Raw genomic sequence first — 13863 nt, 5'->3', positions numbered from 1 at the left:
GAGACCAAACTGGAGGTGGAAGGATGGAGTGAAAAAGATTTTGAGCAATCAGTGCCTGAACATGCAGGAGGGTTAAAAGTGTGCAAGGAATAGAGTGAATTGGTATACCATGGTCTATGTGCTGTCAGTGGATTGAACCAGAGCATGTGAAGCATCTGGGGTAAACCATGGGAAGTTTTGTGGGGCCTAGATGTGAAAAGGGAGCTGTGGTTTCGGTACATTACACATGTCAGCTAGAGACAGAGGGAATGAATGTGACCTTTGTTGTCTTTTCCTAGTGCTTCCTCACATGGGGCGTGTGTGTGTATGTGCCATTTCATGTGTGGCGTGGTGGCGAAAGGAATGGATGAAGGCAGCAAGTATGAATATGTACATATGTATGTGAGTGTTTGTACATGTATGTATATTTTGAAATGTATAGGTACATATATGTGCATGTGTGGGTGTGTATGTATATATATGTGTATGTGGGTGGGTTGGGCCATTCTTTCGTCTACTTCCTTATGCTACCTCGCTAACGCAGGAGACTGTGACAAAGTATAATAAATAAACATAGAGCCTCTGTCTGAAAAAAAATCTAATAGCTAAAGCATCAGAAATTACTGATATGGCTCATAGATTAGAAATTAATGACCAATTTAATACATGCAAAGGGGAAGCTTCAGTCTTATTAGAAACATAATAAAGGATAGGGCAGTGGATAAATAGAGCTTGGTAAGAAGAACTTGGTCTACTTTACCTATGAACAGTTTCAAAAGAGAAAGGGAAAATATAACAAACTACAGGAAACCCATTAAGAGTATTGACTTACCATCTTCCTCTAACCCTGCAAGAATGTTGGATACATAATATGGGAAAAATCTCCTCCAATAAAGCATTGTAGACAACAGCTGGGCAACAGCAGTGGTTGACATCACATCATGGTGCTCATGAGCATACATCTGAAACGTTTAAAGAAATCAAGGATGATATTAACATAATTGCCCATAACAAATGTCTACATACAAAGTAAAACATCAATAGCTGTACCACCATCATTCATGACAGATTTTTTCTGTACATTTCCAGGGAGACAAATGGATACTCTCTTAGTTCAGAAGTTGGAGAAAACCCTAAACCATTTATAAAATATTGCTTATATCCACAAAAAAAGATAAATGATAAAAAGAGGTAAATAACCATACAGTGCTGCACAAGAGAAATACAAGTTAACTGCATGACACCCTAAATAGACGTTTTCAAGATAAAAGTTTTGAGAAAGTTGAATTTCATACAGTGCAAAGGGGTTATCGCCAACATCTCAACAGTAGGTTTTCAACATACCAAATTCAAGATCTCCAACATGTCAAATAAATATCTGGAATTTTAATACTTAGAATGTACTAATGAGAAACCTCAAACCACTTTTCCCTAATTCGGGTGTGGCAGGGTGGCGACAGGAATGGATGAAGGAAGCAAGTATATGTACATGTGTATATATGTTTATGTCTGTGTACGTATATGCATGTATAAGATGAGATGTATATGTATGTATATGGGTGTGTGTGGGCGTTTATGTATATACATGTGTATGTGGGTGGGTTGGGCCATTCCTCTTCTGTTTCCTTGCGCTACCTTACTAATGCGGGAAATGGTGTTTAAGTTTATATATAAATAAATTTTTTTTCTACCAATCCTGCATGTCTGATGTATATCACATCTTACTAATACTAATTGCTTCCCAACTATGAATGTCCAGCATACATGAAAGTAACCATCAAATTACTAATAAGTAAATCCTGAGTGCTGCTGGAGCCCTAGATGGGGGTTCTGGGATGGAAAGGTACTGTGAGGTAAAACTTATTACTACAGGAATACAAAATTTTAGAACATTAACATCGTCAAAAACTTTTTCTGTAAAACAAGTTTGGAAAAATTTTTGTAAACAGCATAGTCATGACTGGCACTGCACAGGACTCACAGATGCTAGATAATCATGTTTTTTCTGTGATCTAACATAAGATCTACATCTCATTAATCACATTCAAGATAACGTAGTGTTTCTGGATATCTGTAAAATCAATGATTCAGTTACTGCTCCATGAGGTCTTACCGTGAGTCTGGCTTGTAAAACTTTGTTGAGGGTAAGGACATCAGCCCAACACCCTGATGAAGCCATCATTGTCTTTGGTGTTAGCTCAAACACTTTGCCCTGTTCACGGGAGAAAATGTTAAACCCTCGAGACAAACGGGTGTCACTAGCCATCATCACAAAGTCATCCCCAGCAATGGCCACAGATGTTCTGAAGATATAATGAAGCATTGATAGAATTACATACTGAGCAGAATCAGATATTACAAATAAAGGAAGTTTCATACAAACAAGTCATAAAGTATAAAAATTTCCTTAAACTTTCTATATAATACACCAAAGTAATATTAAAACACTGTACAACAGAACTTTAGATATTTGTTTCTGTATTATCAATACTATACACTAGCCAATGTTTTAATCACAGATGCATCACTAAGAAGCTATGATACGTGTAACAAATTCGAGAAAAGATATCAAGACTGTACTACTATTGTCAATGAAATATTACAACTAATCCTTTCCTATATAGCTATATGAAACAGCTTTTTTCACTTGAACATGGGGTTACAATTCATATATTTCACATGTGCGATGCATGTATTTTCTCCTTAAGACAATGCATTCAATAACCCAACAAAAGGTGAAACCCTACATCACTTAAAGTTGTAAGAGACAACCCCTAAAAAAAATCTATTCACAAGGAATACACACAGATCTATGGACCCAGATGAGAGTCTAATGAGGTAGAGCAGTTGCTATCAAGATACAATTTAACAATTCTTGCCTACTTAAATGTCCGTTGAGTTCTTCAACCATCAGTTGACGATAGAGGTCTCTTCAACCCAAACATGAATAAACCTTTATTTTTTCATAATGCAAACTTTATGACTATTTCAATGTAACTCAATAAAAAAAAACAGCAAAATCTACAATCGTCACGTACAGACCAGTTTCATTCATTCCATTATCAATTATAATTCATTATTCATGAACATTATTCGGCAGGATTGGCCAATTCCAATACATCACTACATATCCTTTATATGGACTGTTTGACGAGTTGTCTTACCAATCAATAAGGAATGGGAAACTACTACTTCGATATATTAGGAAGGTGACAAGAGGAAACACCCAAAAACTATGTCCAATGTGGCTGATAACGCAAAAATCCATTGTGCTAACTACGAAAAGAATCTCTTTCATTTAAATCAGGATGAAAAACCACGGACCATAGGCTAGTCATTTTTTTTTTTATTTCTTGGTCGTTATTCAACATTGTTCCATACTACTCTCCCCGGATGTCTAAGTAACTTTCTGCATGGACAGAAAGTCCATCAGTAAGCGGTTTATACAAAGCCACAATAATTCTGCTGTACCACGTGACTGTAACTTTATCCTAATGTTCATATTTACATGTCTCTGTAAGTGTATGCAATGTACAATCCTCTGGAAATGAAATTTTCATTTCCTCAACTACAAATCTTAAGTTCTATTTTGTTCTTACCCTCCATTATCCGCGTATGGGAAAAAATGATGCTTCCTGGGATCCCTCATATAGTCTGGTTTACTTTGCACGTCCAGAGACATGGCTGAAGGAATGAATGGTAAGGGAACAGAGATATATTACTACAAAAGACCAGTCGCCGCAAAGTGACACAGGAAAGCTCGACTTCATGTGTGTGTATCTCCATGCCTGTGTCCGATTCCGCTACATGTATTATATTGAATTATCAATTATGTTCAAACTGCTATTCTAGTCATAATTATGATAAAAATATAAGCATAAAGATTATTTATGAAAATGATTATCTATGCATAATATCCGAAAGACCCACAAACTTCCCTGCTTTTCAGAATCCAAAGTTGATATCCATGGATTGCAAGAAAAAGCGTCGACGTTTTGCAAAGTAAATATTTATGAACAAAATAAATGAAAAGATAATGTTCTACTAAAGGTTCATTTCATAATTGTATTATAAATAAGTTATTGCGTAAATTACCAAGTTTACAGTTATGGATTGAAAGTAGCTTTGAATAGCGAATAATTTTCGTCTGAAATGCGTAAGCAGTACTTAAATTTTCAATAAGGCCTGTATATCGTGCATTGGAGCATTATATCTTATTTCACATTACTGGGTAAAGGGACAGTAGTATAGGTTATATACACATCTGGGTAAATGTGGGGTTATTCAATATTAAAAGTACAGCAGGCGCTTGTAAGCCAATAATCGACAGAAATGAAATAATCTTGCCTAACCTAACCTAGTCACATTTTCTAGTAATATATTGAACAACTGACAATTTTACATTACCAGATATTATGTGACGTAATTCCTTTGGTCCAAACGCTATTCAACCATACATATGAATATGACTTTGCTGCTATTAAGATTGAGGTGTTTGATCAGTGTTCAAAGTTCGTAAAAATCTTGAAATATATGAATAAAAAAATTCCATCACTTCACCATTGCTTCCAAGATGGATGAGAATGGTTGACTGAGTCTATTCAATTTCCTCCTGCCCAGTAATATAACTATTTTGGTGCTGGAGTTTTTATGAAAAAAGCAAACTTCCTTAAAATCAATTTATAATGACTTTGTAACTTGTAAATTTTGTGTTCCTTAAGATCAATTTACAATGACTTTGTAACTGTCGTAAATTTTGTGTCGTCTTCTAAAGCTATGAATTCTGAGGCAAAGTTCAAATATCTTCAGTGTTCAAAGTCATTAGATTAACTTGGGATTACTCAGCCAGAAATATTCTGTCCTACTTAGGACAAAAGTGATTGTAAGGGCTCAGCAAAAGTCACAGTACGGCTATTGAAAAAATTACTGAATTCAGATGGTGGCAGAAAAGTAGGATAATGGAATATTGCTAATCTTTGATGACTTGTGAAACATAATGAACTATAGAGTGTTTATCTCATTTTGGTTATTAATGCAACCATGTTCTGACCACAACAACAGTATAGAAAAAACTGTACGCTACATTTATTAACAGGGAGTTTTTAGCAAGAGTACTTCTTACACAGAGTGTTTAGGTTAATGGAACTGAGAGATGGATACAGAAAAAGGTAAAATAGCTCAGGAACAATGAGCTACTGGAGGTGCAGGATTATGATGAAGGAGAGACTAGCAGGAGAGTTAGGATGAGAAATGAGATAGTCTTGGCAAGAGTCCCTGGATGCTGGTGAAGATGCATGAGATGAAGCAGGAGTACATGGGAGAGATGAGTGGCTGCGAGTCGTACGTGGAGCTCCTGTAGGAGGAGGGTGTGGCACCTACCGGGGCCCCTTGGAATATGTGGCGGCTGCCGGTTTGTGCCTGAGTAGCAGCAATGCCGGGGGCGTGGCGTTACATGAGCTTCTCGCTATAGGTGGAGGCCATGTCCCATGAGCGTCCTGCCAATAGTGGTCGTTGGAGATGAGGCACCACAAGAATACTACTACCAAGATGAAATGTCACGGGTCGCGTAGGGGACTACTACTGACGGAGGAGGTTCCCTAAGAGCGGCTTTGAGTCTGGGATACCCATGGCCAAGACTTCACGTACCTGACTGCCGTCATTCAGTGATGCCCTGGGTATTTAAGAGGCAGTAAGGTCAAGTCATGTAGGCTTGTCTGGGAAGAGAAGCTATTCTCAAAGGGAATTGGAGACGTCGCAAGCTCTGACCTCTCTCCATGCTGTTGGACTGGGGTTAGGTCCGTAAGGGTGGCTCTTCTCTGCCAGGTCCTCTACCTAATGGAATTATCATAGCAGTATCTCTTGACCTGCCACCGTTGAACATAGAGTATGGGTGTCATGAAGTCATACTACAGGTGCAACTGTAGGCTGGGCTACCAAACTCATTTCTCTCGGAATTATTAGGTCAAGTGAGGTTACATGACAACACCAAGTCAAGGAGCAGCCACTAAGGTGACTCTGTAAAACAAAGTCGCAACAAATACTTCAGTAATACAACCTCGCCACCAAAGGTGACTTTTCACTCGCGGCGTCACCATAAGCAGGCAGAGTCCGGTAACACAGATCGAGCTGATATTATAAAAAATATTAAAGCTGTATTAGATAAGAGAAAAAACATAAGGACTTAAATACATTATGAATAACGTGATAAAGTGCAACGTACCTGAATTCATAATACCAGAGTTCAACGGAGTATTTGGTAGATGTAACACGAAAAGAGAAAAAAATTGACTGCAGAAGTCTCTCTCTAAAATAGATAAATTACAAGAGTAAATGAATATCATGAAATAATAATTATAATTATCTCAGCAGTTATTAATCGAATTAGATATGTGTTACCACTGGAAAAGTTTTGGCATTTGTGGTTGCGAGTTGCGTCTCATTGATCAGCTGTTCCTGATGTAGGCTCGGGCAAGTGGGCTTCCCAGGTGTTTAACATGAAGTAAAACGTCGGTGAGCCATGGCGATCCGTTGGTCTACTGGAATTTAATATATCTGTGTTATTCACGAAGTGGTGATCACATTCTCAGATGTGGTTTGGTGACAATTCTAGTGTGTATTGCTGGATGACACCTCTTTGTTTACAGTTTGTTTCAGTGCCTGAAATAGAAGTGTCTGCTTATTGTGGCTCGCACAGTTATTGTATTTTCCTCAAATAATCGACTCATCTTTTGGGCCAGGTCGGTATAGGACTTCATAGTTTCATTTTATATATATGACTGCACATTTGATATACCATTGCGTCTCGTAATTAGGATTAGAATAGTTTGTTTCAGTAGCCGCCATCAAGTACCCATGCAAACCTGAGCTAGGGAGGGGAAAATGACAGCTTCTCGAGCTGGTTCAGTGGCCCTAGAGCTGCCTTGAATTAGAATTTTGTTTCTTTGATTGCAGTGCTGTAGTTTAGCGCCACCGTGAGTATGGCTGGATTATAATTCGCAGTGGTGACTATTTTATATGGAGACCGGGAGAATGTTGAGTTAGCATGATTGTTGTAATGTTCTAAAGTAAAAATTCACTTTCGGGGCACATGGAATTTACCTGTAGAATATCAATGCCTCTTTTTTGTATAATGATGTAAAAGTTAGTGGAGAGGGCTATGAAGATGAGTGAAAATGTGGGATTAATTAAATTGAAATCAAAGTTGGTGAAACGGTGTGGTGTAGACAGAACCAGTGAAAACGTCACCTAACATACCTTACAAGTTTTTGGTTATATTTACCTTAATATTTTTGATGTTCTTTGAAAAATGTATAATTGTCTCAGACATGACTGTCGCCTTGTGTATAGAGTTGTACGCCAGATATTTTCATGATAAACACAATGCTTGTAACATTGTTGCCTCTTATGAGTGGTCTTCGAGGATACCTTTATCTGGGTTTTGGCATTAACATAATAAGCCCTGTGTAGGATAGAGTTCTTAGGAAACCAGTTGCTTTTCCATCATAGCTCTAGTGAGAGCTTTCAGAAGCTGAAGGCATTTTACAATCTGAAAGTTTTCGTACTCATGTTTGTTTGATCCTGATGCTTTCAAGCAAAGATATGATATATATTATAGTAGTCATGAAAATCATACTATTTTCTGTTTTTCTGCATCTTCTTATCATAATTTTTTTTTTATATTTTCACTTGTATTAAGAAAGCTATGAATTATTTATATGTGAAATTTAGCATGATTTTGTTATACTGAGTATAACTGGTGGGCAGTAATTACAGTATGTATATGAAACAGGTTCACCAGTATCTAGGAGAGAAAAGTTTCACTCGTATATTCACGAAAATTGTTGGAAGAACAATGGGGTAGTTATTGTCATATTTGCTAACTTCCTTGTACCATATGTAAATACCCATTATTCATTTCTTCTCAGACCTGCTGTACAGGCTGGAGTATTGACTCGACAATCAGCCTTCAAAATGATGAGTGGAGAATCATATGGTCGGTAAGTATGTGAGTGTTGAGATGGATGTAAAGCCTTAATAAACAAGAGTACTGTGGTTGGGATGAATGTTAACCAGCCTGTGAACATGTAGAATTTTTTTGTAAAGTTTGATGTCAGAAGAATACTGTAGGTGAAATACATTTAAATAGCCTATGTTCTTTTCTAAGTTTTGTATTGCTCTGTTATCATATCTTCAAACCAATTATTTAGGTGTGTGTATTCTGTCTGGATATTCAGTTAGATTTTAACTGCACATTTTATAAAGCATGTAACACTTTACAGCATGATGACCTGCAGAATTTCTGTCAGACATCATTTTCATATTGCATCTCACTTGTCTCTCTTTTACATGCAAACAACAGTCACCTTTACTAAGTCCTGTACCTGAATCTTAATTTCCTTATTTGCTTATTCCCACTCATCTGACCTAATTGTAGTGTTTATATATGCTTATGCAGCATGCACTCTGCTTATCCAAATTCATTTTGTTTTTTGGTTTCAAAATCCATTTATGCCATAATGTATTGCAGTGCCATCTTAGTTCATCTTTTACTTTTCCTAGTACTCCTTTTGAAATTCTTTATCTTTCTCATACTTGATTGTGCTCTACTGTACTTCACTTACTCTCCTAATACTCTCCCTTCTTCATGAAATCTGACCCTTTCAGTTGGACCTTACTTAACTACCTATTATCCACATAAGTGTTTCATTATCATACATTTGCTTATGTTGTACTTCTAATTCAACTAACCTTTTTTATATTTCAGCCTGAGAATTTTGCCATTTACTTCTTTCCTAAAGTGCACTACACTTTGGGTACTTCTCATTATTTTGAAATTTCATCTTAAAATCCTCCGTCAGTATCCAGGGAGTTTTGTTCCAGTTGTTCTCGGACTTCTCACTTCCATAGCCCACAAGTTGGAGAATCATTAGATTACTATTACTCGGAGATTTGTCAATTGTTATTGGATTTCCTTGATGATTTATGATAAATCAACTATTTTTGCTTTTGGATATTAAGAGAGACTTCCTCACACATTTGTCAAATAATACCTTGGTTTAGATGCTTGGATCATTCTTGTGGATATTGGACTTACCTTTTGCAAGGCAGAGGATTGCTGATGTGCCAGAGGATAACTTTATGTTTATAGTCATGTTTTCTCTTGGTTAAGTAGTTTTTCTGTCATAGTCTGTGGGGCAAGCTGACATGGAGAAAAGTGTTATGAAGAATGAAAAACTATTTCTCTCTAGTGTTGTCATGCAGCGGAAGTCACTGTTGGGGTAATTTCCTTTTTCCAAAGAACAATGAGGTAATCAGCAAGGTGCACTTGTGATTGGAGGAGAACGTACCTGGAGTAAGCTCAAGCCACTATTGCTGAGTAGGTGGTTAGCAAAAGATAAGAGGCAGAAATCTCACCAGAAGGTAGGGGGTTAGAGGTTCCTAACTGCTGGAAAGCATGGAGATTCTCTCATAGCCCTTGGGACAACACTCCAGAGAGGAACAGTTTTATATACTTCAGAACACTTTTTATCTCACACCTTTTCAAACTTTCGCAGATTCCATCATTTGGATTGACAGCATCAATTATAAAAAACATCATTGCTAGGTCTTGTTTCCTTCCATACATTAGTACTGTAAATCTTTTCCCCATTCTTCATGCCACAGTCTTTTTCAACATGTCTCTGTAAATACAGGTAGAAAATCTTCTATATGAATTCTTTGAACTAGGTAATATTCAGATTATGGATTTTATTGGATTGTAGATAATGGTACCAGTTTTTCTTATGGGATTTTCCACTTATAAATGTTATATTTATAAAATACTATATATGCAAATAAATATTACAGTATATAAAGAACATAAGAAAATGTTGATTATTTTTTACCCAAAATTCTTCCTTTTATCTTCTTCCAAGAGAGAATTTAGCAGCTGTGTAAAAGATGAAGTACTGGCGATTTGACATTTAGTTGTTGGACACAATTATAAGGGCAGAGCCAGGGCATAAACTAAACAATAATTGAGAAAATCACAGAGGAATATTGCCCAGAATTCAAATTTTGGAAATGTGTGCTCCATTAATTGTGAATCTTAAATGCCTTGGCCACTGTATTTTGAATGTTTTCAGACTATTCATGTTCAGACTGGAGATATTCTATTTCCAATAAAGAATCACATTTGCCAAGCATATATGTGCTTACCTCCAGTTTGGATTTCAGAATAGTTACCATTTCAATCACCATTCATGCTAAATGTTACAGGCTTCAAAAACTGCATCTTCTTTGCATAGGTTTTCCTTTGCTTTGTTCACTAAGAAGCAAATTCAGATAAGTTAAAACTTTCCAACCTGTTTTCTACAAAAGCTGTCATTGTTTGTGTTCATTGGTGCAATTGACTCTTTGTTATATTTATACATAGGAAGTTTGTAAGCAATTTTTAGTATCCATTCGTTTCTTGATATATGTTTCCTTATGATGTTTGAGTATCATGCTTTTTTGTATTTCAGGTTTGGATTGGATGATGATGATGATGATGAGCATGATGGTCCTGGGCGCCACATAAACCCTCCAGAAGACCCTTGGAATTTAATTTATATGGCCCTAGTGTTGGCTGGGGTTGGCTTCCTCTTGCCATATGACAGGTAACATCATATATATTGAGTGAAAGATGGGAAAAGTAGTGGAAAAAAATATAGTTACTACTATAGTTAATATAATCAGCACTTTGATGTTTTTTAATGAAGGTATTCTAAAGGAGTGCAGTATTGATTTTATTGTTCCAAGTGTGTATTTTATTGCTCCTGACCAATCTTAATTGAATTCAAGCTTTCTTAGCACTCACTAATCTTTATCAGTTTATAGTATAGTGATAAGGATTTATAATAGAAATATAACTCATTTCACAGAAAATTTGTGATAGCTTTTTGGTTCATCCATTTGATAATGTTCCGATACTGTAATGATTAGGATTAAAACACTTGTATGATTAGTTAGGATTTACTATAATAACTAGGATTAAAACACTATTTTGTCATTGGTTAGGGTTTGTCATCTATATCCAAGAGTAACCTACACATTGATCATTTGCCAGTTAAGTAGTATACAGCCATTTAGTTTGATTATCATTGTTACACAGACTCTAGGATCACCTGTCATTTTGTGCATGATTTGAAGTACAACAAAACATGCTGAGAAATTTGATACAATATTTTTTTGTTGATACACTTCCACATTTTTATCAGCAAGTAATTTGCAATAATTTGCCACTTCTGTTGGTTTTCTGAAGAATAACCATGATGTAGAAGAGTGATACATTTGTGTACTTTATTACTTAATTGCTTTAGTGTGGAGGTTGGTAAAAAGTTGGCAAAAGATAGACTGAAATAGAAAATGTGTGAAAGGAGTGCTTTGAGAAATGTACAGAGAATGGTTAATGGATAACAGTTCGCTCAAGATATTCCTCTTTCTAGCGGGAGAGGGCATTTGAGTAACTGATTGATTCATTAGAATTATATACCAACCTTTTTTTTACAGTTGTGAGAAAGGCAAATGAAAATGATAATAAAAGATTGGCAGAAAGTATTTGGGATGAGCGGGAGAGGGCATTTAAGTAACTGATTGATTAATTAGAATTATATACCTACTTTTTTTTTTACAGTTGTGAGAAAGGCAAATGAAAATAATAATATGAGATTGGCAGAAAGTATTTGGGATGAACAGAAATGGGTTTGTTAAGATAGTTTTGAACTGGAATGATATACATAGTTTTGAAATGGAATGATATACTTGTAGAGTAAGTTGGGGATTTTGAGAAGCTTTTTATTAAATGAACCTGTATACAGAACATTTTGTGTGAGTAATCCAAGTGAGAAATTAAAAAAACAGCATGCTCCAGTAAATATATAAAAAAAAAATGTTGGTGGAACTCTACCAGATTGTATTGTTTCATGGATTTTTTTTCAGTTTTACAATTGCTGTTGATTATTTCCAAGAACGGTATCCTGGAACAACTATTGTCTTCGACATTTCTGTTGTATACGTCTTTGTGGCATTTGGTGCTGTACTTCTTAACAACCTGTTAGTGGAGCTGGTGCCTCTCAATGTCAGAATTATATTTGGTGAGTTACACAGTTTTGCATGTATGTGTGGAATGAGAATTATGAGAATGATTATTGAATGGCATAACCCCTGTGATGTACAGTATGTGAAAGCTGTGTACTACAATGGTGTGTGGTTTCCTCTAGTGCAGGGGGTGTTGGATATGAAGTGGTTGAGGACAATATGTGGTGTGATGTGGTTTGATCAAGTAAGTAATGAAAGGGTAAGAGAGATGTGTGGTAATAAAAAGTGTGGTTGGGAGAGCAGAAGAGGGTGTGTTGAAATGGTTTGAAGATATGGAGAGAATGAGTGAGGAAAGGTTGACAAAGAAGATATATATGTCAGAGGTGGAGGGAACAAGGAGAAGTGGGAGACCAAATTGTAGGTGGAAGGATGGAGTGAAAAAGATTTTAAGCATTCGAGGCCTGAACATGCAGGAGGGTGTGCATGGAATAGAGTGAATTGGAATAATGTGGTATACCTGGGTTGATGTGCTGTTAGTGGACTGAACCAGTGCGTCATTGAGGTAGTGCCAGGAAATGGACAAAGAATGGCCCATCCACTCATAGATAGATCTGAGGAGAATGAGAAGTGGGAGACCAAAATGGAAGTTGAAAGATGGAGTGAAAAAGATTTTGAGTGATTGGGGCCTGAACATGCAGGAGGGTGAAAGGCATGCAAGGAATAGAGTGAATTGGAACGATGTGGTGTACCAGGGTCGACGTGCTGTCAATGGATTGAACCAGGGCATGTGAAGCGTCTGGGGTAAACCATAGAAAGTTCTGTGGGGCCTGGATGTGGAAAGGGAGCTGTGGTTTCAGTGCATTATACATGACAGCTAGAGACTGAGTGTGAACAAATGTGGCCTTTGTTGTCTTTCCCTAGCGCTACCTCACGCACATGCGGGGGAAGGGGGTTGTTATTTCATGTGTGGTGGGGTGGCGATGGGAATGAATAAAGGCAGACAGTATGAATTATGTACATATGTATATATGTATTATCCCTGGGGATAGGGGAGAAAGAATACTTCCCACGTATTCCCTGCGTGTCGTAGAAGGCGACTAAAAGGGGAGGGAGCGGGGGGCTGGAAATCCTCCCCTCTCATTTTTTTTTTAATTTTCCAAAAGAAGGAACAGAGAATTGGGCCCTCAAGGCCCAGTCCTCTGTTCTTAATGCTACCTCGCTAATGCGGGAAATGGCGAATAGTTTGAAAGACAGTATATATGTATATGTCTGTGTGTGTATATATACGTATACGTTGAGATGTATAGGTATGTACATGTGCGTGTATGGATGTGTATGTATATACATGTGTATGTGGGTGGGTTGGGCCATTCTTTCGTCTGTTTCCTTGCGCTACCTTGCTAATACGGGAGACAATGACAAAGCAGAATAAATAAATTGATAAATAAATAAAATAGTGCTACCTCGCACACATGAGGGGGGTTTATTTCATGTGTGGCAGGGTGGTGATGGGAATGAATAAAGGCAGCCAGTATGAATTATGTACATGTGTATATATGTATATGTCTGTGTGTGTATATATATGTATATGTCTGTGTGTGTATATATATGTATACGTTGAGATGTATAGGTATGTATATTTGCGTGTGTGGACGTGTATGTATATACATGTGTATGTGGGTAGGTTGGGCCATTCTTTCGTCTGTTTCCTTGCACTACCTCACTAACGCGGGAGACAGCAACAAAGCAAAATGAATGAAATAAAACATATATATCATTTTTTTTATAATTTTCCAAAAGAAGGAAAAGAGAAGGGGGCCAGGTGAG

The 13863-nt window shown here is 36.9% G+C and overlaps 2 protein-coding genes across 4 annotated transcripts in view; one reads left to right on the top strand and one right to left on the bottom strand.

Annotated features, from left to right (window-relative positions):
- Prosbeta6 (proteasome beta6 subunit) overlaps positions 1-13863 on the bottom strand; it is a 71803-nt gene that overhangs the window by 2563 nt on the left and 55377 nt on the right. The window contains exons 1-3 of one of the 2 annotated variants that reach the window (XM_071694334.1): positions 3579-3773; positions 2093-2282; positions 812-941 (exon numbers count right to left, since the gene is read on the bottom strand). In XM_071694334.1, coding sequence (XP_071550435.1) covers positions 812-941; positions 2093-2282; positions 3579-3661 — 403 coding nt within the window. In that variant the 5' untranslated portion in view covers positions 3662-3773. Of the gene's footprint in view, positions 1-811; positions 942-2092; positions 2283-3578; positions 3774-13863 lie in introns of those variants that run through there. The other variant, XM_071694335.1, reaches the window with a different exon arrangement.
- The window catches only part of Ent3 (equilibrative nucleoside transporter 3), a 41787-nt gene continuing 34309 nt past the window's right edge, over positions 6386-13863 (top strand). The window contains exons 1-4 of one of the 2 annotated variants that reach the window (XM_071694329.1): positions 6386-6489; positions 7905-7976; positions 10482-10616; positions 11938-12092. In XM_071694329.1, the coding sequence (XP_071550430.1) occupies positions 7951-7976; positions 10482-10616; positions 11938-12092 (316 nt within the window). In that variant the 5' untranslated portion in view covers positions 6386-6489; positions 7905-7950. The other variant, XM_071694330.1, reaches the window with a different exon arrangement.

This window comes from Panulirus ornatus, chromosome 57 (genome assembly GCF_036320965.1).
Source record: "Panulirus ornatus isolate Po-2019 chromosome 57, ASM3632096v1, whole genome shotgun sequence".
In the NCBI taxonomy this organism is placed as follows: domain Eukaryota; kingdom Metazoa; phylum Arthropoda; class Malacostraca; order Decapoda; family Palinuridae; genus Panulirus; species Panulirus ornatus.
Note: the sequence above shows the minus strand (reverse complement) of the source record. Positions and strands in the feature narration are given on the sequence as shown.